The sequence below is a fragment of the Canis lupus genome, chromosome 5 (assembly GCF_011100685.1).
Source record: "Canis lupus familiaris isolate Mischka breed German Shepherd chromosome 5, alternate assembly UU_Cfam_GSD_1.0, whole genome shotgun sequence".
NCBI classification, from domain to species: domain Eukaryota; kingdom Metazoa; phylum Chordata; class Mammalia; order Carnivora; family Canidae; genus Canis; species Canis lupus.
In genome coordinates this window covers 30,450,356-30,476,775 of record NC_049226.1, presented here as the reverse complement: position 1 = coordinate 30,476,775, position 26,420 = coordinate 30,450,356, and the positions used below count along the sequence as shown (strand labels likewise).

The 26,420-nt window shown below is 48.6% G+C and overlaps 1 protein-coding gene and 1 long non-coding RNA gene across 10 annotated transcripts in view; both read left to right on the top strand.

Moving 5' to 3' along the window:
* The window catches only part of ANKFY1 (ankyrin repeat and FYVE domain containing 1), an 82,312-nt gene that overhangs the window by 50,179 nt on the left and 5,713 nt on the right, over positions 1-26,420 (top strand). For all 9 annotated transcript variants that reach the window (XM_038536387.1, XM_038536389.1, XM_038536390.1 and 6 more), the window contains 15 exons: positions 5,382-5,586; positions 6,754-6,822; positions 7,030-7,229; positions 12,267-12,364; positions 15,120-15,348; positions 16,277-16,375; positions 16,649-16,802; positions 17,386-17,554; positions 18,260-18,378; positions 18,999-19,155; positions 19,409-19,609; positions 20,995-21,171; positions 25,253-25,400; positions 25,812-25,902; positions 26,196-26,320. In XM_038536387.1, the coding sequence (XP_038392315.1) occupies positions 5,382-5,586; positions 6,754-6,822; positions 7,030-7,229; positions 12,267-12,364; positions 15,120-15,348; positions 16,277-16,375; positions 16,649-16,802; positions 17,386-17,554; positions 18,260-18,378; positions 18,999-19,155; positions 19,409-19,609; positions 20,995-21,171; positions 25,253-25,400; positions 25,812-25,902; positions 26,196-26,320 (2,241 nt within the window). The remainder of the gene's footprint in view (positions 1-5,381; positions 5,587-6,753; positions 6,823-7,029; positions 7,230-12,266; positions 12,365-15,119; positions 15,349-16,276; positions 16,376-16,648; positions 16,803-17,385; positions 17,555-18,259; positions 18,379-18,998; positions 19,156-19,408; positions 19,610-20,994; positions 21,172-25,252; positions 25,401-25,811; positions 25,903-26,195; positions 26,321-26,420) is intronic.
* On the top strand, positions 17,563-18,226 carry LOC119871831. The gene is made up of 2 exons (XR_005359405.1): positions 17,563-17,768; positions 17,875-18,226. It is a non-coding gene; the product is annotated as an uncharacterized LOC119871831 (long non-coding RNA).

Below are 26,420 nucleotides of genomic sequence, written 5' to 3'. Positions count from 1 at the left end.
TCACAAGTTTCTCCTAGTTGGTGGAATGTAGTTACTTCAAATATGGTCCTGTTGCAGCTGTGGCTTTGCTCTTTTTGGGCAAAGGTTTTAATACATATATCTTTCAAAGCCATGTGTTAGAGTGTGAAGCTTGCTGGCTGACACAGGGGAAAATGTTGCTCATCATCGGGAAGGAATTCCTTGGAGTGTGTCAGCGTTGAGAGCAGATGCATTTCCCAGGCGCCACTCTGCACTGTGCAGAGCTGTTGGGTACTTAGCGCACTGGGTGTGTGTGCAGTAGGGAAGGTTCCCACCACATGGGGAATTATTTTTCCCATACTCTGTGGTGTCTGGGATGTTTATTTTGGAAACAAATACACTGTTACTAAAAAAAAAAAAAAAAATATCTCAGAATTCTATTTCTTTCCTCTTAGGGAGTTTAAATTCTTATGTGTGATGAAAAAGCATCCTTGACGTGATATTAAATATTTTGGTGATTGCTTAGTTACGAGAATTGCCAAGAATTGGCAGTGCATCTTTGATGCTTATTTTCAGGCGACTTAATCTTCCACTCGGAATTGATCAGTTGCCTGCAAGCCTGTGCATTCTGGCACTGGTATCATCGTCCTGATTGCTGCCAGCTCTGGAGAGTAGCCCATGGCATGGTAGACTAAGCACTGGGGTCAGAGCTTGGGTGGGCTGGGGTTTGAACCCTGGCTCACCACGGAGTCAGGGGCCTTGAACAAGTCAGTCAGTTACTGCTGGGTCTCCTTTTCCTTATGTGCAGAGTAAGAATCCTTCCTGCTTTCCAGTGTTCCCAGCACTGGGACTGCCAGGTGGTAGGGTCAGCTCCAGGCTGCTGTGCCGTAACTAGCTTCAGTTCCCAGGGGGCTGCTTTCACGTTTCCTTCTTTAGGTTGAGCCGTCACTCTGTGGCCCTTCCTAAATGAGTAATGTACTTAATTTTAACTGTCAACCGTGCTTTTAAGTTCTTGATAATTTGAGCAAAGATCTTTGCTATCTGAGATGTGGGTCCAGTTCTGGATGCCCACTAGAATCTGTGCTGGGCAGTTCTGTGAAGAATGACATGGGCAGCCAGTGTCTCTGGACGAATCCTCTTCTTACAGGAGGCATACAGTGGCCAGAGGGTGGCCACCTCCAACTAGCTAGTCAGGGCAAGAAGGTGACTCCTTGCTGTTTACAAATATCTGGTGATCAGCATTGACCTTCTAATAATCATTGGTGGTTGACGGGTCTCATAAGCAGGTGCTCCTGTCTCATTCCTTGCAGTCTGTGCACAGATGGTGCCAGCACCTGGCGCAGCGTGAGGCCGGCTATGTTCATGGTGAATGTTACTGGGTTCCCTGAATACAGCCCTGCTCAGGAAGCTGCACTAGAGGAGAGGTCATGTGTGGACTTGTTTTGATGTTGGTGGTGTTAGGGTTATGTTGATGTGGACAAGCCATTACAGTGATATCTTGTTTACCTGGTGGTGCCAGTGGATGGGGTTGATGAAGTAGCCAACTTTGAAGCACCAAATCGTTCGTTCGTTTGTTCATTCGTTCTCTTTCTTTTCTTTCTTCTTTTCTCCCTTTCCCTTTCCTCTATTCATGAGAGAGACAGAGAGAGGCAGAGAGACCCAGACAGAGGGAGAAGCAGGCACCTTGCAGGGAGCCCATTGCAGGACTCGATGTCAGGACCCCAGGATCACACCCTGAGCCGAAGGCAGATGCTCAACCACTGAGCCACCTAGGCGTCCCCAAACAGTTGTTATTGTAGCTGTGTTTGATGGAAATCTCTCCAGGATGTATTAGAAGTTTTCTTAGTGACAGAAACTTTATAAATGGTGCTTGGTATTTTCCATTCTCTCCCTTTGTTCTGCTCTTTGATGTCCACTGTCTTTTCCCTCTAGATTGTGTACCCATGGGCTAACTTTCTTTTAACGTAAAACACCCCGATTTTCAACTTCCAGTAATTCCTAAATAACTTTCTGTGTGGGGTGCATGTATTTGTGTGCATATATATATATGCAAGTAATGTATATTTTTGTCTGGTTCATCTTCCATAGGTATAGTGTATTATAAGTTTTTCATAATGTAGTCTTATTTTAGGTTTACTGTGTTCTCTTAGTTTGGAGCATGGGCTGACCTTAAAGGTATGAAACCATATCCTAGCTCTCCATCATATACAGCAGGCTTTTTCATTTTAAGGCCCTCTGTCCCAACAGTCCTGGATTTCCTTTCCACTTCCAGAATGTAGGTGGCTTTCTCTGGGATATTTTATTCTGTTGCTAATGTTTGTACATATTCTCTCTTAGGTTGAATATCTGTGGGTGTTGTTCCTACAACACATCAGGGCCTATGGAGAAACTCACTATGTATATATGAATAGCAAAGGCCTGACCCAACCTAGCCCCCAATATGCATGTTGTTGTTTTCAGAGCTCTACCAATATTCTGGTGTACAGAAAGCTAATTTTTGATCTTTTGCATGTGATGTTGGTAAAGATCACACTTTCCCCCAGACCTCAGAAAAGAATTGGGGGCTGGTTAGAGAAATTTGAAGTTGCCTAAAATCATAATTGATTGGAATTAGAGCCAGTCTTTTGAAATGGGATCTCATAGCCTTGAGCAGCTGATCTGTTTTCTTCCCAAACATTTCCCTGGTGCCTGTTTTATATTAGACAGTGGCAGGTAGATAGGTATATCAGACATGGATCAATCAGCATCTGAGGGGCTTGTGGCAACCTGAGCATTTCCTTGCCCAAGCTGGCATTCTCTGGCAAGATGGTCCCTTAGAAGAAAGTACAGAGCAGATAGGAGGTATTGAAAACCAGAGGATTTTGAAATTCTATGTCCACTGAAGACCAGATGCAACCCATATAGTCAAATGAAAATGAGCACAGGAATACAGGGGGACTTGGGTGGCTCAGGCAGTTGAGCATCCAACTCTTGATTTTGGCTCAGGTCATGATCTTGGGGCTGTGGGATTGAGCCCCGTGTCAGGCTTCACACTCAGTGGGGTGTCTGTATGAGGATTCTCTCTCTCTCTCCCACTTTCTCTCCCCTTGCTCTCGTGTGCATGTGCGCACTCTCTCTCAAGTAAGTAAAATCTTAGAAAAAAATGAGCATAGGAATACAGATAATAGACTTGAGAACTTTGCCATTCCTGAAATCCTAAGCCCTATTCTGGATGTTCAGATTGCAGAACTATTGTTGAAGATGAACAATATTGCAAGATTATAAAAGAAAACTTGTTGTAGGTGTCTCTGAAAGGAGAAAATTGTCATGTGGAGATTGGGAATCAAAGGAGTGTACATCTATGGCACTAACAATTAGGGGCAGGTGAATGTGTCTGGATGCAAAGACAAAAACAGATCAACTACAGAAGCAACACTGTTGCCTATGATCTGCATAGCAAAGAAGTTCTATGGCACTTTCGGCAACCTGGCCTCCATCCATCCTAACACTGCCAGCAGGCTTAAGACATGTAGAAAGTCGACGGTCGTGAAACCAGCAGAGCAACAGTTGCGCTGCATTTGGGGGATCTTCCAGCTGAAGAAGGATGTGATTTGTAAGAAATTTATTTTGTAAACCTTGGTGAAGTGGAGACAATTTACAGAAAGTACCTCTGAGTTTCAGCTGAACCCTTGGGACAACTTAGCAAAGTGCTGTGTCATGCCTGCTAGGGTTACACTTGGCCGGACAAGGGGAGGTTTGCTTTGGAAGACTTCCCTGCAGTGAGCTTGTCAGTACTACCTGGAGGTCCCCAGAAGAAACTTTTGCTTCCCCGCTCCGGCTAGACAGAATGCCTCAAAACAAGCATCATGGATTAGTAACTGGGTGATTGCTCTGTTGATAGTTCATTATCTTACGATGCATTGCTATTTTTGCCTTCTTTTCTTTTTTTTAATATTTTCTTAATTTATTAGAGAGAAAGCAGAGCAGGGACAGGGGTAGAGGGAGAAGCAGACTCCCCACTGAGCAGGGGACCCAACGTGGAACTTGATCCCAGGACCCCAAATGGAAGAGTTGCCTGGGTAGCTCAGTGGTTGAGCGTCTGCCTTAACTTAGGTCGTGATCCCTGGGTCCTGGGATTGAGTCCTGCATTGAGCTCTCCGCAGGGAGCCTGCTTCTCCCTCTGACTGTGTGTCTGCCTCTCTCTGTGTGTCTCTCAGGAATAAATAAATGAAATCTTTTTAAAAAGTTATAAATGGAATTAAATCCAAGGAGGATTAAACTTTAAGGAATCATCATAAATTTGATTGCTTAATTTCTATCATCTTCCAGGTTGACTTGACAAGCCTACTTGAACTGCTTTCCACAAGTATTTTTGATGTGAAATTGTCAGATTGCTTGGTTCTGAATTTAGCCATGTATTTTCAGAATTGTATCCCTTTGGTATCTTTATGTAAACTTAATTCTTGGCCTTTTGTCAGGATGTCAAGGTAGTTTGTGTTTCCTCATATAGAGCACTGAGTAGTCGAGGACAGCAGTCTCACCTGTTCAATTTACTGGATTTTATGTAAGTTATTCAGAATTAATTTGGTATTTGTAGGTAGCCCCAGGGAGACTCTTGCACCTCTAAGTGCTCCAAGAGTTAGGGCAATGGAGGGGACTTAGGAAAAAGCTTTGTTTTGACAACCACTTAATGCACCATGTGAAGTTTTTATAAAGAGTAGCGTGTACAGATTCTTTATTTAAATATTCAGTTGCAAACTTCTTGTTTTTTTAAAGATTTCATTCGTTTATTCATGAGAGACACTGAGAGAGAGGCAGAGACACAGGCAGAGGGAGAAGCAGGCTCCCTGCGGGGAGCCCGATGTGGGACTCGATCCCAGGACCTCGGGGTCACGCTCTGAGCTGAAGGCAGACGCTCAACCGCTGAACTACTCAGGTGTCCCATCAGTTGCAGACTTCTTGTTGAGACTGTTTTGTTTGTACGTAATAGAACATTAAAAAAATCTGTGAATCACGATAAATCAGACAGAATTGTCCCCTGAATAGGAACCTGTATGCAGGTGTGGCAGATTGGTGGTCTGGAAATGACAGAGGGACATCAGTTGTGTTGGAGAAGAATCTTGAAACTGCCTTTGAGGGCTGATGACCAGGAGAGGCCTCTAAGTGGAGAAGCCTGGTTTACTTAAATAGTGATGTTGAGGCGCAGGACAGGACATGTGACAACGGGTGATCAGAAACTGAATGAGGCCTTTGAGATTCAAGTATGTGACTTTGTTATCTTGATGATGAGTTTCCACTTCCAGGTGTCCTAGATGTTCTGCGAAGACATGCCCGATTCTCCCTCTTCTTTGTCCATAGTTACTGACTTTCCCAGGAAGCATTGGCCAGAAGAGCTTGCCCTGGTGTTGTTGTGGGTGACCATTTTTCTGTCATTTCTTTTCAAGGAGATCTCTTTGCTGCCACCTTCCTCATTAAGAATGGGGCACTTGTCAATGCTGCTACATTGGGTGCCCAGGAGACACCATTGCACCTTGTGGCATTGTACAGTTCGAAGAAACACTCAGCAGATGTGATGTCTGAGATGGCACAGATCGCAGAGGCTCTTCTGCAGGCCGGCGCCAATCCCAACATGCAGGACAGCAAGGGCAGGTAAGTGGGGTTAGATGGCTTGCTCTCAGTGCTGTTTCCAGAATGGTATTTTAGGGTGGCACATAACTAGTAGATTGGGGCTTGTTATTCAGTCTGATTTTCCCTGAGGTCACAGATAAAGGTTTGTCAGACCGATGAGAGGAGTGACTAAGCCCAGAGACATTTGGGGAAATCATTTCCGTGCTGGGAACTGAGGTCCATGGGTTTGTACGCAGTTTCTGTCTTGTTCAGGTGGTTACTGGTCCACCTTCTGCAAGGGAACTTTGTCTCAGCATCTTGGTCAGAGCTGGTGGGGTGCTGTGAAGGGGTGCACACCGTCTCGGGCCATCTGCTGTGTTCCCGATTGGCTCTCCCCACGGCATCTCTGCAGCCTTTGCCTCTTCCCAGAAGTACCTTGTTAAGGATTCCTTGTGGTTTAGAGCCCATGAAAAGGCTGTGTATCTTTGGAGCAGCGGTGTGGGAGGCACAGAAGGGGACCACCAGCAAGGGGGACCAGCTCAGTGTTTTACACCCTAGAGAAACCTATCAAACTAAGAACAGAGCTCTGTGCAGTTGTCAGGATAGGGACATGGATGTGTGTGGAAGGATCTGCAATTGAGTGAGATGTGTCTCTGAACTCTCATTATCATGTGATAATTACTTTATTTCCCTAAGTAATTGCATCCTTTTTATCTTCTGTTGGATCTTTGACTTTCTCCTGCTGCAGCAGATGCTTGCCCCTGTGATGGGTGCTGGTGCAGGGTGGGGGGCCCCCTTCAGGGTGTGTGGGGGCTGGATACACACAGTGAAAAGCGCTCAGATGCTGCTTCCAGCAGTCCCTGCCTGTCGCCAGGCTGTTTGAGTGTACATGAGAGCTGTAGGAAGAGAAACATATGTTTTCACAATGGTGGGGGATATGTGGGGAAAACAAACTGCTGTTTAAGAATATGGAGACCTGGTGCAAGTCAGTATTCAACTGGAGAGCGTTTTATTATCTCTTCCTTTTGGTGGATCTTGTCCTTTGGACCACTGAGTAAACAGTGACATGATTTTGGAAAGCTGTTGGCCAGAGCACGCAGAGACACTGCTGCAGAGATGGGGTTTTCTTGTGGGTGACGACCCTGCCTCCTGCCCTGAGGAGTTCTGACCGATGTCACATGTCCTGTCCCTCTTCTCTTCCATCTGTAGGACTCCCTTACACCTGTGCATCATGGCCAGGAATGAATATGTGTTCAGTCAATTGCTGCAGTGCAAACGGTACGCACGTGGAGCAGTGAAAAAACAGTTGGGAGGGTGGGATTGTGAGTGAAAAATAATTCCTTTAAAATGTCTTTTAGTGTCATAAATTTTAATAAGTAAAAGTAAACTAAAAAACTGTCATTCAAAATGTGCATAAAGAGGCTGTTGGCAGTACAGTGTCTGAAGAGGGTTCTATTTGCTGTTCCTGCTGCTTCCTTATTTCAGGCTAGATTTAGAGTTGAAAGACCACGAGGGTAGCACTGCTCTGTGGCTTGCAGTGCAGTATGTCACCATGTCTCCTGACCACTCAGTGAACCCCTTTGAAGACCTCCCGGTGGTGAACGGGACTTCATTTGATGAAAACAGCTTTGCAGCCAGACTTATCCAGCGGGGCAGCAACACCAATGCCCCTGACACCGTAACAGGTAAAGTGTGGTACCCCCCAGAGCTGGTGCTTAGGTCTGGAGGGTAGGTCTGGAGGGCCGTGAAACATCACGTCTGCCTTTTTACCAAAAGGGTTAGAAATTGAATGGCATATTGTTTTGAGAATTAGTTTGTGCTTTTCAGTATAGTAAATTTCCAAGATTATGCTTTATGAAGTTTAGCCAGACTCTGAGTCTGTTAAGCAGGAACACTTATTTGGGGGCAGTGAGGTCCAGAACTCCTTTTACACTCTTAAAATGATATCTCAAAGATTTTGGTTTCGATAGTATAGCTGAGGTATTTAACTAATATTATTAGAAATTAAAACTGAGAAATTTTTAAAAGATGTATTAAATAACAAACCATTACATGTTTAGCATATATCATTTATTATGAAGGATAATATTCAAACAAAATTAGTTGGAAGAGTGACTGGTTTCTGGTATCTGCATCTGTATTCAGCCTTTTGAGATATGTTGTTTTGGTTAAAGTATGTGAGGAAAACATACTCTCACACCTATGTAGCCGGCAAAGGGGGGCACATTTCAGAGCCTTCTCAGATAATTGTGGATGTGTTTCTCTGATTCCACAGCAAGCAGAGTTGACCAAGTGATAGTTTAAAGTTAGTTGCAGGGATCCCTGGGTGGCGCAGCGGTTTGGCGCCTGCCTTTGGCCTAGGGCGCGATCCTGGAGACCCGGGATCGAGTCCCACGTCGGGCTCCCGGTGCATGGAGCCTGCTTCTCCCTCTGCCTGTGTCTCTGCCTCTCTCTCTCTCTCTCAATCTCTGTGACTATCATAAATAAATAAAAATTAAAAAAAAAAATGTTAAAAAAAAAAAAAAAAAATAAAGTTAGTTGCAATATGGAATCTGAAACTGTACCAAAGAACTTTTCATACTCTTATATTGAAATCCAGGATTCATTTGTGCTTTGAATGGATCTTTTCTCCATACATGATTCTATAACATCACAACTTGATTATTTGAAAAATACTGGTTCACCGAGTTATGCAGATCTTCCAGATATTTGTGTATTTTAGAATCTTGTTTACTAATGTCACCATTGATCTTATCAGAGAAATCTGTTGATAAGCTGCCAAACTTGTAGTGTTTTTTTTTTTAACTTATTTTTTATTGGTGTTCAATTTGCCAACATATAGCATAACACCCAGTGCTCATCCCATCAAGTGCCCCCCTCAGTGCCCATCACCCAGTCACCCCCACCCACCTCCCTTTCTACCACCCCTTGTTCGTTTCCCAGAGTTTGGAGTCTCTCATGTTCTGTCTCCCTTTCTGATATTTCCCACTCATTTTTTCTCCCTTCCCCTTTATTCCCTTTCACTATTTTTTATATTCCCCAAATGAATGAGACCATATAATGTTTGTCCTTCTCCGATTGACTTATTTCACTCAGCATAATACCCTCCAGTTCCATCCACGTCGAAGGAAATGGTGAGTATTTGTCATTTTTAATGGCTGAGTAATATTCCATTGTATACATTAGCTATTTTTTTTTTTTTTAAGATTTTATTTATTTATTCATGAGAGACACATAGACACAGAGAGGCAGAGACATAGGCAGAGGGAGAAGGAGACTCCAGGCAGGGAGCCTGATGTGGCACTTGATCCTGGGACTGCAGGATCATGCCCTGAGCTGAAGGCAGTTGCTTAACTGCTGAGCCACCCAGGCGTCCCAAAGCCTTAGCTGTTTTCTAAGTGAATATCCTTTTTATTGGATTTTCCCCGTTACAAGTGAAATGTCACACAGAATTCTGGAAGGATAGGTACCCATTGAAATTTAGGAAATGTAGTAATTTTTACTGCTCTATTAAGGACTGTGCCTTTTTGGCTGGTGCAATGTGGTGCAGAGGAACGCGGTAACTCCTGGTATGCTCTGGGGCCCCAGTTTGATCTGACATAAGTGCCACAGTCATCATAGCGGGACAAGTGAGCATCAGGAGGATAGTTTTGACCTCATGGACCCCCTGAAAGACACTCAGAAACCCCCAGGAATCTACTGACCACACTTTGAGAACCCTGTTTTCACATGGGTATTTCCTTGTTCTGACTAAATAAAATACAGAGGTATTTTAAGGAAGAACTCAGGATAATACATATAAAGTGTGGGTGGGTGCCACAGATGATGGGGATGGGCCAGAAGGAGGTGGATATTAAATAGCCCTTTCCTTGAAAGAAGTTAATGATTTAAGTAAAGAACAAATTCAGTCACCCCTCTGGTGACTTGAATGCTAGAGTCAGGGCACTCCACACCAGGGGGGTTGGGAAGACCTTCTGGAAATGAGATTGGTCCTAAATTGCTCTGAATTTACAAAGGTATACTGGTCATTGGCCATAATTTATTCATTTCGAATATAATCATACTATACGAGGGCTGCAATATATAAGAACTTGGTTCTTTGATATTTAGGACTTGGATGCTAGCTACCTTCAGACCCATTCTTAAGAAAGTTTGACGGGTACCTGACAAGCATATGCATCCTTTCACTGTGGGCTGCACCACTATTCTCTTTTTTTTTTCTAAATTTATTTTTTATTGGTGTTCAATTTGCCAACATATAGAATAACACCCAGTGCTCATCCCATCAAGTGCCCCCCTCAGTGCCCGTCACCCAGTCACTCCCACCCCCCGCCCACCTCCCCTTCCACCACCCCTAGTTCTTTTCCCAGAGTTAGGAGTCTTTCATGTTCTGTCTCCCTTTCTGATATTTTCTACTTATTTTTTCTCCTTTCCCCTTTATTCCCTTTCACTATTTTTTGTATTCCCCGAATGAATGAGACCATATAATGTTTGTCCTTCTCCGATTGACTGACTTCACTCAGTATAATACCCTCCAGTTCCATCCACGTCGAAGCAAATGGTGGGTATTTGTCGTTTCTAATGGCTGAGGAATATTCCATTGTATACGTAAACCACGTCTTCTTTATCCATTCATCTTTCAATGGACACCGAGGCTCCTTCCACAGTTTGGCTATTGTGGACACTGCTGCTAGAAACATCGGGGTGCAGGTGTCCTGGCATTTCATTGCATCTGTATCTTTGGGGTAAATCCCCAGCATGCACCACTATTCTCTGCTTACGTCCATGCATCAGGTGTATTCGTCATGCTGTATACATCTTATAAGGTAACTTACTAATGTCTGGACTGCTTGATTTGTCAATTTGGGGGCGTATATTAACATTTTTCATTGTGAGTCTGAAGATTTGTCCACTGTCTTGCTAGTTCTGTCAGTTTTCCTTTATATACTTTGAGATTAGGTACAAGTTCAGGATTATTATTTTTTCCTTGTTCCAATTCTCCTTTTACATGGAATGGCCTTTGTCCACTGTCTCAGCCTTTCTGTCACGTCTTAGCAGTTGAAGGTTACCTTTGTTTGATTCGGAGGCCCATGTGCACGTCTTGTGTGTCCCAGGAGGACTGCAGGAGTGAAGATGGGACCCTCATTAGGGGTTTCTAAGTTATGGTGGCTCTCGGCCCCAGGTGGAATCCTGGTCTTTGAGGGAAAAGGAAAAACAGCATGAAAATAAAGCATTTGTCCCATTTCTTTTTTTCTTTTTTTTTTTAAATCTAAATTTTAGGGTGTTACCATACTGTGCAGTATCGGTTTCTAGAGTAGAATTCAGGGATTCATCACTTACATGCAGCACCCAGTGCTCATCACAAGTGCCCGCTTCATGCTCATCCCCTACCTCGCCCATCTCCCACGCATCTCCCTCCAGCCACCCTCAATGTGCTGTTAAGAGTCTTAAATGGTTTGTTTCCCTCTCTCCTTTTTCCCCTCCTTCCTCTGTGTTCATGTTTTCTTAATTCCATATGAGTGAAGTCTTATGGTATTTGTCTTCCTCTAACTGACTTACCTCACTCAGCACAATACACTGTAGCCCATCCAAGTCATTGCAAATGATAAGACTTCATCCTTTCTAATGGCTGAGTAATATTACATTGTGTGTGTGTGTGTGTGTGTGTGTGTGTGTGTGTGTGTGTGTATCCCACATCTTCTTAGTCATTCATCTGTCGAAGGACATTGAGGCTCCTCCCACAGTCTGGCTACTGTGGACATTGTTGCTGTGAACATTGAGGTGCAGGTGTCCCAGCGTTTCACTACATCTGTGCCTTTGGGGTAAATTCCCAAAAGTGCAATGGCTGGGTCGTAGGGTAGTTCTATTTGTAACTTTCTGAGGAACCTGCACACTGTTCTCCACAGTGGCTGCACCGCCTTTCATTCCCACCAACAGCTCACAAGGTCTCCCCTTTCTCCATGTCCTCGCCAACACCTGCTGTTTCCTGTACTGTTGGTTTTAACCATGTCCCATTTCTTCACCTATTTTTAGTCCTGGTATTTAATGTGAGTTTTCAAATAGCATAGCTGCAGCACATGAGATTTTGTGTTGATCCAAACAGGAAATGGATGTTAATAGGAAGGGAAACACTGCTTTGGGGCTAAAACCATTCCATGAGGGAAAGAAGAAATGTTTTTTTCCTAAGCTTTTTATTTAGAAAATAGTGGTAAGCAAAACATTTCTGCACCAAGAACAAACATTTAGGGTCTTAGGGATAAAATGTAAAGGGCATTTGCTGGTCGAACATCCCTTCTAGGTCCAGAGGTTCTCAGACAGTTGTCCTGTCCCCCGGACTTTTGGCAGCATCTGTATACATATTTGTTACAGCAAGGCTGGGGTGCTGTTTGCATCTAGTTGTTTTACAGGGTGCAGAACAGCCCCCTCACAACAGAGTCACTTGGCCCGGAAGGTCAGGAGCACCGCTGCTGAGAAAGCACGCTCTGACCCATCCTCGGCAGCAGACAGAACTCACCTCCAGTCTCGGGTGGCATCCAGTGGTGAACTCTAGGAGAACGAATGTCCTCTGACTCCCAGACCAAATCTCTTGTTCCACCTGGGCCTGTCCAGTGTCTGCGTCCACACACAGGACTCGGTGTGGGGTGTGGGCTGTCTGTTGGGATAGGTGGGCAAGGAGGTTTGTCGTTGTGCACGTGGGAACCGAGTGTGCTCACTGTCTCCAGGGAATTGCCTACTGCAGCGGGCAGCTGAGGCGGGGAACGAGGCAGCTGCTCTTTTCCTGGCAACCAGCGGTGCCCACGTCAATCACAGGAACAAGTGGGTAAGTGTGCCAGGGCGGCTGAGGAAGCGGAGTAGCTCTATGGGGAAAGGCAATGGTGCATATGTAGGAAAAAATAGCTTCTGTTTTCAATTTTTGTCCGGATGATGCATGTACTTGGTTAAAAAACCAGGCTGAAATGGATGTTTTGTTCCCAAATACTGGTTGGTTGGTTGATTCAGCAAGCGTTCCCTAAACATGTATGGCATATCGGCTCCTCACCTAGATGCTGGGGTCTGCCAGTCTCGTACACAGAACTTACTGCACTAGGATCTCCATCTTCTATGACGCTTGGTGTTTGCTGAATCTTTCCTGTGTGAGTGCTTGTTCAGCCTCAAGGTCGCTGCAGTGTTCAGGTCGAAGTGTGGCCTTGGGGCGAGGCTTCTCATTCTCATCTGCCCTTTGTGATTGTAAGCAAGTTACTGATCCTTTGTGAGCTTCAGTTTCCTTCTTTGCAAGATGGGGTTCACAGGGTGTGGCTTCAGGAAAAGGAAAGGGCACGTGTGAGTGCTTGTGAACATATGTATGGCCAGGCCGTCTGGTGCCGTGTGAAGTTGTCTTACCGCTGTTTTCATGGAGAGAGGCTGTGCGTGTCTTTAAGGTCATGTTTACTTTGAGCCTTTGTGCTAAGAGCTTTGAGGATGTTGGCTCTTAATTCTCAGAGTGGGCCTGGAAGGGGCATTCTTGACATCTCCAGATCCTGCCTTTCGGGGCACAGAACGTTGAGGCTCCGAGAGGTGAGGTGGCTCGCCAGGGATGCAGCCTGCTCTCCCACCAAACAACGGCGTGTCCCTAAATGCACTGCTGGCTTTCTTGACTTTGATCGTTTTGTGTCTCTGTGTCTGTCTGTCTCTTGCGTTGCCAGTTTTGCCCACTGTTCGTTTCTGATACTATACAGACACACCTTGTCTCCAACTTTAGAAAAATCCTTCATGGAGGGCGCCTGGGGGTGGGGGAGTCAGCCAGTGAAGCCTCTGCTTTCAGCTCTGGTCATGATCTCAGGGTCCTGGGATTGAGCCTCATGTTGGGCTTCCTGCTCAGGAGAGCCTGCTTCTCCCTCTGCCCCTCCCTCCACTTGTTCTCTCTCTGTCTCTCTCTCAAATAAATAAAGTACCCTTCATGGAGCTCATGTTGTTTACCAGCTGTTCCTTCTCTGATGCCCTTTATAGCAAAACTGGGAGGACTCTGAGATGTGTGAGAAGAGACCAATTTTGAAGGCAAGTGGTTGATTTTGGAGAAGGGTCTGGAGTGCTGGTTGAGTTCTTTGGACTTCTCCTATGGCAAGAGAAGATCTGTGTGAAGGGTTTTGAGTAGACAGGTGGTATGACCTTCTGAATTGAGAAAGCATACCGGGAAGCTGCCATATGGGTGCACTGTTGGGGTGGAGCCTGGAGCTGGTGGGTGTTCTCTAGGTCGGCAGAAGCTGTGCTGACCTGTTACTGAACGTGGACCCATGGGGACAGGCTTCAAAGGGTTTGCAGAATTATACTTGCAGCAGCTTAGGCTCTTAGAAGCAGGGGCAGGAGGGAGTGTGAGGCTGTTGGGTGCACCCATGAAGAGAAAGAGAATTGCCTGCAGGAAGAACTGCTGGGCAGTGAATTCGAGTTTGTGACTGTTGAGCAGGAACAGGTGGCGGGGACGTCAGCTGAGATAGTCGCATACTTGTAGGCTCTGGTGCGGGCCATGGGGGCCGGGGAGCATGCTTTGTGTGAATGTGGGTGTGGGGGTCTGGAGCAGAAGATGATCCCACAGAGGAGGACACTCTCAGCCCTCCACAGCATGACATGTGTTGGTGGGGAAGGGTGCAGTGGGGGGTCAGTGGGAGTCTGAGTCCTGTGACATGGTGACTAGCCGTGAGGCGTCCACAGACATACAGTACCTGAGCCCAGAAAACTGAGAGGTGACAATGTAAACATGTTAGTTAGAACCCAGCTGAGACAGTTCAAGGTTCCCTCCAGGAAAGGGAAATTTTTTTTTTAGGGAAAAGGACGTGGGATCTTGCTGAGTTTCACAAGGAGCCTTGTAGGGTCTTTGACTCTTTAAATGGATGAGGTCTAGCTTCCATAAGAATAAGGAGCAGAGCAGTGTGTTCTGTTTCCATCTGTTTGGGTGGAAAGATGCTGTGTGTGCATCTGTGTCCATGTCCTCTTCTGACTGTTCCGCCCTTGGAAGGATGCAGGAAGCTGGCACTGGGGTTTCCTCGGGTGGGGGAGCAGGAGAGGACATTGTCATTGTCTGTTCTTGTGCCTTTTGAACATTGAATCAAATATGTAGAGTACCAGTTTAAAATGTTTTTAATTTTGAGAGTGGAGGAAAGAGGACTTGATCAGAGACCCTGATGAGGTTGATGTGGGCCAGGCAGAGAGACCCGTGGGGGTGGGGGCCAACTCGTAGCCCCATCCCCACGGGGCCACGGTCCAGGCTCTGCCAGCCTCCCCGGGGCATATTTCTGTGGCACTTGGAGGTTGTCTGCGGTTTAATCGTTGAAGATGTTTAAGAAGATGATGGGACATGTAGATGAGGAGCCAGGGTGCTGGGAGGGCACTTGGGCCAACATTGAAGAAACCGGGCTGATAGCATAGGGAAGGCAGGAATGGACTTGCAGGAGTTGGACAAGTCGTGGTCAGCTGGTGACAGGATGGGCTGAGGGCCGTGACTGCCCCTGGAGACCCGGGCTTGAGAATACAGGCGTCAGCCCTCTGTGACGGGCACTCCCATCCTGACGGTGCTCTGAGGTGGGCTGTTTGCTTCCGTTTAGGGAGAAACCCCGTTGCACACAGCCTGTCGGCACGGCCTGGCCAACCTCAGTGCAGAGCTCCTGCAGCAAGGCGCCAACCCGAACCTGCAGACCGAGGAGGCCCCGCCTTTGCCACGGGAGGCCGTATCCTCTGCCAGCTCAGTGGATGGTGTCTACCTACAGACGCCGCTGCACATGGCCATCGCCTATGATCACCCAGATGTGGTGTCTGTCATCTTGGAGCAGAAAGGTGGGTAGCTGGGGCCTCCCCACCCTGACCTGTGAACGGTCATTCTGAGGAGTTAGTTACAGAGTTCACGTTCCTTCCATTGATGAGTTATCTTGCCCCCAGATCCTTTCAGGTCATACTAGGTCAGCATGTAGTCTGGCTCCTGACCACTATTCCCTGTGTACATGCTGAGGGCAAAGCCTGCCTACCGCACCTGTCAGGTGATGGGGTTAGAACCGTAGACGACTTCTCTCTCATGTTGGGTGTTTCCCAAAGCTCTGCCTCAGCGTGAACAGTACCCAAGGACCCTGCAGCCTCAGACCCCACTTGAGTGGGCGGTTCTCTCAGCAGCCTCAGTCTCCCTGGCACGCTGGTGGCTGGGGAACCGTGGGAGGAGCAGGGGGGCCCAGGGAGCCCCTGCCATGGGGAGGCCCACTTCCCTCAGAGAGTCCTCCCCAGGTTCTTCTCTTGCCTGTCTTGGAACCTGTCCTCCTCTTGCCTCTGTCCTGAGGAATGCCAGCATATTTCCTCCCTGTTCTTACGGAAGGAAGCAGGATTTCAGGTAGAATGCATCTTTCTCTGGGTCCTTCCTGGAGAGATAAGGTAGGAATTACATATTAGGAGAGCCCTGCCAGGCCATGGTTTTGACTCCGTTTGTCTGCACTCAGATAATTATTATGTGTTTCCATAGTGGGTTTGTTTTCCTTTTGTGAAGACTCAGTATTTTAAGCTTTAAAAACTTTTATTATTCCCATAAGCTGTGCTCCAAAATGCCAGGTTTCTGGGCTTCCACTCTGCATGAGAAGATTTATGAACTCTCTCTGTACAGAGGGGATTGTATTGTAGCCAGTCAGTGAGTTGGAAACCAACTAGCTCTTAGCTCTGGAGTCCTTTAAATGTGGTCCAGGGGGTGGGGAAATCAAGTGTTTGTTTCCTTTAAAAATTTTAGCTAATGCTCTTCATGCCACCAACAACTTGCAAATCATTCCGGACTTCAGCCTCAAGGACTCCCGAGATCAGACCGTGCTGGGCCTGGCATTATGGACTGGTGAGGTGGTGCCAGAGGCTGCCGGGGGGCAGGGAAGGTGTTGTCCAGAGGCTGCTGGGGTCTGCAGACCCGCCTCCGTCCAGAGGGTAGGGGAGCAGAGAGGGAGGGAAGCGTGCAGGGGCGGGGCTCATCGTTGGGTTTGGGTTAAGCCTGTGATACCTGGTGGAAAACTGCTGGCTTTGAGAAGTCGAGGGGGTGTGTTTGTTGCAGTGAGATGTTGAACAACGGGGGAAATATGGAGCATGCGTTGGTCAGGGCCTGTTTGTGTCCCAGGCATGCACACAATCGCAGCACAGCTGCTGGGCTCTGGGGCTTGCATCAACGACACCATGTCGGACGGGCAGACCCTGCTGCACATGGCCATGCAGCGGCAGGACAGCAAGAGCGCGCTCTTCCTCCTGGAGCACCAGGCAGATATCAATGTGAGGTAGGCGGGAGCAGCTCCCATCTGATGGAAAGCATGATGGTGGACTTGTGGGATGGTGAAAGGGAATCCTCAGGACCCGGGCTCAGTACTGCACGGAGGTCAGTGCAGGACCTGTCCAGAAGCACTTGTTTAGAAAAGGATTTCGTACATAATGAAGAACATTCTTGGGGGAAAAATATAGGGTTAAGTTTCTATTGTTTCTGTATTTTCAAGGAATTTATCTGCATCGTCAGGTGACCCTGAATGACTGGGGAGTGAGAGGAGGAGGAGTGTTTGGTCAAGGAGGCAGCGTGATGGCCTTTATTGAGGTGCTGTCGGAAGCAGTTGTGCCTGAGGGGTTCCCACACGCTGGGGTGTTGGTCCATTATCTTCTGGGTGCAGTAGGATGGCTCGGCGATAGTTCCCAAAAAGGCAGAAGGGATAGATTCTACTGACAGGTTAAACTGCTCCGAAAGAATATTGATCAGTGTGCGTGAAGTGTGTTTGAAGGATACAGTGGGTTCTGGCCTTGAATGCCTGGGGTGGACGCATTACCATTTGGCTCCAGTTACAAATGTTGGTTTTGGGGTGAATGTCCTCACAGGACTCAGGATGGGGAGACAGCTCTTCAGCTGGCCATCAGGAACCAGCTTCCGCTCGTAGTAGATGCCATATGCACCCGAGGAGCAGACATGTCTGTGCCGGATGAGAAGGGGAACCCCCCGCTGTGGCTCGCCTTGGCAAACAACCTGGAGGACATTGCATCCACCCTGGTGAGCAAGCTCAGCCTCAGCCTCTGTTTACACGTGGGGATAGATTGTCACCTACAGAGTAACCACCAGGACAAGAGATCCACTGAGCAGCAAGTTGGGGCCAGGATGAGCTGTTGAAAGTCTTGTTCAAGAAACTTGCAGTTCAACATAACCTTGGCCAACACTTTGTTTTAGGCTGTTTTTATCAACACTGTCAAGAAGCGGAAGAGCCAAGGTACCTCCTCGGGAGTCCTCTCCTGAGGGTGTGCTCGGGTAAAGGCTGCCCTCACCATTAACATGGTGATAAGTCCCCCGATCCCTGGTTTGTCTTTCTTACCCAGGGGGTCCTCATTCAGCTTTCTGAAATGCCTGGAATGGGACGAGAAGTGCTATGCAGCTGGGGGTCTTACCCAGGGGGCATTGAGATGAACTGTGAGTTTCAGGTGTGTCGCTGAGGCCAGAGGAGTGTGTGTGTTTTCTGTCCCTCCTGGAACACGGCTCCCAGGGTGATGATTAGCGTATTCTTGTATTTCTCAAAGCAACCCCACAGCATCTGGCACAGAGCACATTCTAATCAGTGTATGTACCAATCACAGGAATTAGCAGTTGATTATCAACTGTATCTCACCTGAAAGAATGAACCTAATGGTGTCACGTAGAGCTCAGAGGTGGTAATAAAATGTGTGACTTTGCTGTGCAGTGTTGTGAGTAACCTGTTTTCCACAGGTCCGACATGGTTGTGATGCCACGTTCTGGGGCCCAGGGCCCAGTGGGTGTCTGCAGACGCTCCTGCACAGGGCCATTGATGAAAACAATGAGTCTACCGCCTGCTTTCTTATTCGCAGGTCTGAGAACCCTACGTGTCTCTTCGTGTCTTCTTCAGCGATAGGCCTGGCATGGCTCGGCTGGTCAGAGGGGTCCCCAGTTACAGTTGTTGGAGGGTCACTGTTCTATGAAGTCACCACTTAAGGCACTTCACCCAATTCTGAGGAGAAAGGCTTGGGTGCCCAAACGTCAGAGTCCAGAAGCTGAGCCAGTTTCCTGCCCTGGGGGCCGTAGAGGCTCCGGTAGTCCAGTCAGACCAGTTCACCCCGTGCAGCCAGGAGGTTGTGGTGGAGGAAGCCAGGTGGTCCCTGTGCGGGTCCCCCCCCGCCCCCCACCGTCTCCCCAGCAGGCCCACGTCACACTCAGGGACAGATACATGGGAGGAGCCTTTAGAGCAGTGGTTCTCAAGTGATAAATGCATACAGATCCCTTGGGGGACCTTGAAGAGTTCTGATGCCCAGGTCGCCCCCAAGACCAAGAAGAAGCAATGGGAGTGGGGCCCAGACATCAGTATTTGACACCAAGGTGGCAGCAGTTTCTGTGTTGGATGAGACTGCTACTATGCGTTCATCTGCATGCCTCTGGCTGGGTTGGAAGCCTGGCTCTTAGAGCACACCTTTCGTTTCCCCCTTGATTTCAGTGGCTGCGACGTGAACAGTCCCAGGCAACCTGGTGCTAATGGAGAAGGGGAGGAGGAGGCCAGAGATGGGCAGACCCCCTTGCATTTGGCAGCCTCCTGGGGGCTGGAAGAGACGGTACAGTGTCTTCTGGAATTTGGTGCCAATGTCAACACGCAGGTACGGAGAGTTTCTCTTTCCAGGAGAGAGATGGTAATAAACCAGGTGTGTTTGTGTTTCGGGGTCACTGGAGCTTGGGGTGATGGCAGCTGCTCTTTTCTTCTCTGGGCTTGGCCTCTTTAAGAGCTGATTTCAAACACAGGGTGGCAATACTGGTTCTCAGAACCAAATTTGGTTTGAAAGCGATCCCCTTCATATTTTTCCTGAGTTTGTTCTTTCATCTGGACATGGAAATCATGTCTTGTCCCTGCAGGATGCAGAAGGAAGAGCACCGGTCCACGTGGCCATCAGCAACCAGCACAGCGTCATCATTCAGTTGTTGATCTCCCACCCTGGAATCCACTTGAGTGTCCGCGACAGACAGGGCCTGACCCCTTTTGCCTGTGCCATGACATACAAGAACAACCGAGCAGCGGAGGCCATCCTCCAGCGGGAGTCTGGGGCTGCTGAGCAGGTGAGGGACCCGCACCCAGCTTCCTGCACCTGCCCATGCTTGGTGGAGCCCATTATGTGGAGATTAAAAAGGTGGCCATCACCAAACAGATCTCTTGGACATGATGATGTCTTTGTGGAAATTAGACTCCCCTTTCTTGAAGTCTGGCCATTCAGGTGAACTGTGGGTACCAGCTGAGATCTGGCTCCCCTGTCCTGCATCAGCCCACAGTGGTGCCAACCGGGGGGCCCTTTGAGGAGGAATCCTGTGGCCTGCATACGTGGTATCACTGGTGTCTCTGTGTGCTTTTGCTTGGTCTAACTGCCCTGGTTATGAGGGTCCTGAAGAGATGTGATTTGAGCTGGAGGGGCTTGTGGTGTGATGTTGGAGCCGCTCTCTGGGGGACAGTTTGTGAGGAGCTGTCATCATCCAGTGTAGCAGGCTCAGGCCTGTCCTCTGGATCTTGAGCAGTTGCTCAGCATGGCTGGGAGGCACTGCCCTGTGGGACAGAGGGGGTGGGAAGTACCAGCCACAGCCACTCCCAGGGGGACTGGGGTCCCCTTCCCACCCCTAGAGCCCTGTCAAGGTCCAGGAGTAGCCACTGATGACTGTGACCTGGAGACTTGGCATCTGAACACAGTGCCATCCTGACACAGTTGGGGACTGTCACTTGGTGTTTCAGTGTTTGTGCGTGAGCGAGCGGTGTGGGTGCTGGCCTCTGCCCCACTCAGCTGCTGTTGTGTGTTCATGAAGGGGAGCCCCTCACCTGTCCTCACATGCAGTGTGACGTGGGCACAGTGGACCAGAGTCCTTTGCAGAAACAGCAGTGTGTCTGTGCTCATGCGCGTGGGGGCTGTGATTGTGGCATGTTGCTGTGCCTACTTCTCACCGACATGACCGCCCTCATAAGGACAGTTTGTGCTTTGGTCCAAGTGAGCTTTCACCTGCTCTGTGTCAGCAGAGCAGTCTGTGGCACGTGGGGGCTGCTTGCCTGGAGGGTGGTGTTATGCTATAGCTTGATGAGAGAGCAGACTTCCCAACACCATGCAGGGTCTGGCGGTCACAGCAGCTGTGGCGTGAGGGAGCCAGAGGAGGGGATACCCATGGGGATGCACGTGGCTAAGCACTGCCTCTGCCTTTTCCCATCCTGCAGACTATCTGTTAGCGTCCTAACCCAACGTCTGCTGTGGGAGGGTGTGCTCTGTGGCTCTGTGCATGTGCAGGGAGGGTCTGTGGTGTGCGTGGCAGGAGGCACGTGCAGATTGGGTTCTTGGGAGGGGCCCCCTGGACCGAGGGCCTTGGCTGCCCCATCATATGCTCTCTTGTGGCCAGCACGGCTGGCCAGTGCTCAGGGGGCACTCTTGGAAGGGGGACCACAAATGTTTTGGCTTCTCCTGTTGCTGTAGGTGGATAACAAGGGCCGAAATTTCCTTCACGTGGCGGTTCAGAACTCTGATATCGAGAGTGTCCTGTTCCTGATTAGCGTCCAGGCTAACGTGAATTCCAGAGTCCAAGATGCCTCCAAGCTGACCCCTTTGCACCTTGCCGTCCAGGCGGGCTCAGAGATCATTGTCCGCAACTTGGTAAGTGTCACTGAAATGTTGCATGCAGAAGCTCTCACCCGGGTGTTTGCTGGGGTTTGTGAGTGCCTGGTGTGAATCTGGGGAAGTAAGCCAGTGCTGGGGGTGCAGAGAGTCCTGAGAGCCCAACAGATGGGCAGCTTGTGCAGGTAGGTGCCCCAGTGAGGCCTTGCGAAGAAGCAGGATTTGGGGGGTAAGGCGGGCCAGGTGCAAGGGAGGGAGGCATGCAGCAGGCGGCTTGCTCAGGGCGGCTCGGCTCGCCTGTGTGCACACGCACTCGCTACCTCTTTTTTAATAGTCTTTTTTAAATTGGGGTGTAACCACTGTATAACGTTATGTTAGTTTTTTTGTACATCATAGTGGTTCAGTGTTTGTATGTAGTGCAGAGTCATCCCTACAATATGTTTAGTAAATGCCTCTCACACAATTATACAAGTTTTTTTCTTGTGATAAGGACTTCTAAGATGCACTCTTAGCAACCTTCAGATACGTAATATGGTATTATTAAGTGGGTTCCCACGTTATAGCCCTGGGACTTCTGTGTTCTGCAACTGGACGTTTGTGCCTTTGACCCCCTTCAGCCATTTCAACTCCCAACCCCCACCCCACCTCTAGAAACCATTAATCTGTTTTCTGTATCTACAAGTTATGGTTTTTTGTTTATGTTTTAGATTCTGTAAGTGAGATCATATGGTATATGTCTTTTTCTGACTTACTGTAACACCCTCAAGTTCCATCCATTTTGTTACAATGGCAAGGTTTCATTCTTTTTGATGGCTGGGTAATATTCCGTTGTGTACCTTCTGTTCGTTCATCAGTCAGTGTACGCTTGGGCTGCTTCAGTGTCTTGGCTTTACTTGTAAATCATGCTGCAGCGAACACAGGGTGCAGACAGCTTTTCAGAGCAGTGTTTGTCCAGTGATGCAGGATCTGTACAAGCCTGGAGCCCTCCCAAGGGATGGGTGCCTGTGTGTCTGTGAGGGTCTTCACCGCGCTGTGCAACGTGCAGTATGTGTTAGGGAAGGTGGTGTCCCAGACTCGGGAGAGGGCTCCCTCTCCTTTGTGGAGAACTAACTCTCGGGAGGCCAGAAGCCGGTCTAGATTATCAGAGTTGAGGTGCTGGTTGTGCTGGTTCATTGGGTTTGTGTGATAGTAAAGGCATTTTAAAGCTTTCTTACAATGTGTGCAATAAACGTACTTCTTTATGTATTAAAAAAAAAGTGTTTTTCCTTTGGATAAATACCCAGTAGTGGAATTACTGGATCATATGGTATTTTTAGTCTAATATTTTGAGGAGCCTCCACACTGTTCTCCAGAGTGGCTGCACCAGCTTGCACTCCCACCAGCAGTGCACAAGGCTCCCCTTCTCCACATCCTTGCCAACATGTTGTTTTCTATGTTGTTGATTTTAGCCATCCTGACAAGTGTGAGGGGATACCTCAAGGTGGTTTTGATCTGCACTTCCCTGATGCCAAGTAGTATTGAACATCTTTTCATGTGCCTGTTGGCCATCTTGATGTCTCCTTTGGAGAAACATCTATGCAGTTCTTCTGCCTGTTGTAAAATTTTTTTTTTTTTAATTTGCTATTGAGTGGTACTGAGTTCTGTGTGCACTTTGGATATCAGTTGCTTATCCTATGTAGGATTTGCAGATATTTTCATTGGTTCAGTAGGTTGTGCCTTTTCACTTTGTTGACGACTTCAATTTCCTTTTCTGTGCAGAAGTTTTTTAGTTTCTGGCCTGACTTGTTTATTTTTGCTTTTGGGAGTCAGATCGAAAAATCAGCACCAAGACTGATTTTACCACTGATTTCTTTCTTTTGATGGCTGGGTAATGTTCCGTCATGTACATTCCGTCCGTTCATCAGTCAGCGGACGCTTGGGCTGCTTCCGTGTCTTGGTTTTACTTGTAAATCATGCTGCAGCAAGCACAGGGTGCAGACAGCTTTTCAGAGCACTGTTTGTCAAGGAGCTTACCACCTCCTCATTCTCAAAGCTACCCAGAGAGGTGTAGGGAAGGTTTTACCTCTTACAAAGGAGAGAATGTAAGCTCAGGAACAACTTTCCCCCAAGATAATGGGGTAGTCAGGAGTGTGGCTGGGATTTTAGCCTTTTCTGTTTGGCTCCGAAGGCTGCCTTTTCCAGTACCACAGAGTGCCACCCGCCATGGAGCAGTCTGAGCAAGGAAGCAGAGACTGGGAAGTCTATGTGCTTTCCCTAGAAAGGTGTGGTTGAAATTTGGGGGAGGGAGAGGTGGAGAGGAGGGGCGGGTAGGGACCAAATTATGCATGTGACACTTCACACCAAGAACCGCAAGCAGCCTTTATCTGTTGGGTGGAGAAGCCAAGCAGGTGAGCCCGGGGCATATCCATTCCCCGACCCTGGATGCTGTGGTTGCTGCTGTGTCCCACCAGCCCCAGCACCTGGTGCATGAGTAGCCAGTGGGCACTTGACCCTTGGGTGGTGTCCTGCCTTCTTTTTCTTCTTTTTTTAAAATTAAATAATCTGTATGCCCAAAGTGGGGCTTGAGCTCACAGCCCTAAATGAGCTCTACCAGCTGCACCAGCTGGGTGCCCATGTCCCATTTTTGTTTTTGAAAGATACTTTTTTGAAAACCTTCGTGCCTTATTACATGTTAGAGCTGAGAGAGTTTTGACCTCTGTGGTGGGGTGTGAGGGTGTGGGGCAGGGTCACGTGTGAAGAGCCCAAGGGGAACCAGTTCCTGGGAGTGGGCTGGAGAGCGATTGGTGGGGGATCTGGTGGGTGTGGGGACTGGCCAGGGAGGCAGAGGTGGGCCTCAGAGTCCGGCCATGTGTCCATCGATCAGAGAGACTCGGGAGGTGAGAAAGTCATGGGCCCCTTCACCAGGGTTGCACCACTGCCTCTGTAAGGCCTGACCTCACAGCTGATGCTGGAGCCTGTTCACGTTGGAAGAATGTTTTTGCCCAAACCTCTTCCCGTCTCCCGGCTAAGCTCCTCTGGGTTAGCTATGACTCCCAGTGCACACAGTACTTGCAGCCGATGTCCTCCTGGACCCGTGGGTGCTTTCACTGGGCGCCCGGAGCTCTGGACAGGCTGGGACTTGGAAGTCGGGGTCTGCAGCAGAGCTGAGCAGGGCCTTGGTCTCCCAGAGGCAGAGTGCTGCATGGGGGAGAGGCCAGGGTGGCCTCAGGCTGCAGGGTGGGCATGGTGGGCTGTGGTTGCAGCCCGGAACCCTGTCACAAAAGGAACATGTGGACAGGTATTGTCAAAGGGTCCTTCCTGCTTTTGATTCTATAATTTTTTGTGTTTATTTCTTTCTTTTAAAAATTAATGTAGGAGGGAAACCTGGCTGGCTTAGTAGGTGGTACAGGTGATGCTTGATCTCACTGTCGTGAGTTCAAGCCCCATGTTTGGCATGGAAGTTACTTAAAGATAAAATCTTAACAATAACAACAAAAAATAGTGTAAAAATAGTACATGCTTATTGTGGGAAAACATGAAGCATGTGAGGATAGGAAGCAGGTCTTGTCTCCCTTTTGCCCCCCATTTCTCTGAGTTTGGTGTCTCTGCTTTTACAAACCCTCATGGTGTGTGTGCACGCATCCTCCCTCCCTTCCCCCGTCTCTCTCTCACTGCAGATAGGGTCGTACTGTCTTCTAACTGGCCCTTTTTGACTAGAATATCCTAGACCTCTTTTCATGTTATGTCCCAAATCTTTATTGTCTTATTGACTATTCATTATATCATTTGAATGTACTGTAATTTTCCTGACTGAATCCTTTCTGTGACATGGTTTTGCTCCCATAAGCAGTGCACGTCCTTATGTAGAACAGCGGACATCCCTGCAGTCCTGCATGGTTAGATCAGCAAGTCCGAAGTAGAGTTTCTGTGTCCTAAGGAATGGCTTTCTCATACCCTGAGAGTTGCCTAGGATGCATCCTGCTGGCTTATGCCTGCTGGGGAGTGGGTGTGAAGCCCCCGTGCTCCCAGCTTTGCCGGCCAGGCCTTCCGCGGGTGTCAGGAGACAGGTGGGCTTGGTCCCCGTCAGGGGGACCTTCGCTGGCTGTGGTGTAGAGACTGTTCATGTAATCAGCTTCAACAGCTTCTTGCAGGAGCCAAAGTGAACGAATTAACCAAGCATCGCCAAACCGCCCTCCATCTCGCCGCCCAGCAGGACCTGCCCACCATCTGCTCTGTCCTCCTGGAGAATGCAGTGGACTTTGCTGCTCTGGATGAGAATGGAAATAATGGTAGTTGCCAGTCATTCCCCTGTGCCCCATGCTCAGTGCCCCGAGCGGTCCCCCTGGTCTGGAGGTGGAGGTGCCCCCGTGCCCCGTGTGCTACCCTCCAGGGAGGCTGGTTTTATAGCAGCAGAGTTGGGACAGCGAGGCTCTGGGCTGCGAGGCTCATCCCTGGGCAGCTTCCCATTGGCATGGTAACCCTGGGCCCCTAACGTGGTTTCCCACAAAACCATTTAGTCTTGCCTCTGGGCTGTGGTGGAAGCAGATAGCACAGTCTTAGGAGGCTGCAGGAGTGACTCTGGCATGGGGTGGTGGAGCCTGGAGGGGCTGTGAGTGGGCATGGGTACTCTGGTGTGTCCCCTGTAGAGGGGGTTTTCTGCATGGCACCCGGGCGCTCACGGTAAAAGGTTTGCTCTCCAGCTCTTCATCTTGCTGTCATGCATGGTCGGCTCAGCAACATCAGGGTCCTCCTGACTGAGTGCACCGTGGACGCTGAGGCCTTCAACCTGCGGTGAGTGTGTGGGCTCCTGGGAGGAGGCCTGGGCTCCCCACCCTGCCTGCCCCTCCCAGCTGGCAGTCACTGTCCTGCTGGAGCCTCAGTGCACTGTAGAACTGGCCCTTGGGGCACTTGACCAACATTGGTACCTTGGAAGTTTCTTTTCGAAAAATATTTTGTAGAAAAACTTTCATGACCTCCTGTGTGTCCTTAAATTTATCCGGTGTCACAGAGTTCAGAAAATGACATCTTTTGTGTACGATGACCATGGCTCATCTGTACCCAACTTTCCCATCTTGCTTTATCAGAGGCCAGTCGCCGCTGCACATCCTTGGACAGTATGGCAAAGAGAACGCGGCCACCATCTTCGAGCTGTTCCTGGAGTGCATGCCTGAGTACCCTCTGGACAAACCGGATGCAGAAGGAAACACAGGTATGTTGGGAGGCTCCTGCTTCGTGGAAGAATGGGAGCCCAGGCACACGTGCCATTCCCGAAGGACCCTCTGCCTGGTGTGTTTGGGCTGGGCTCCTGG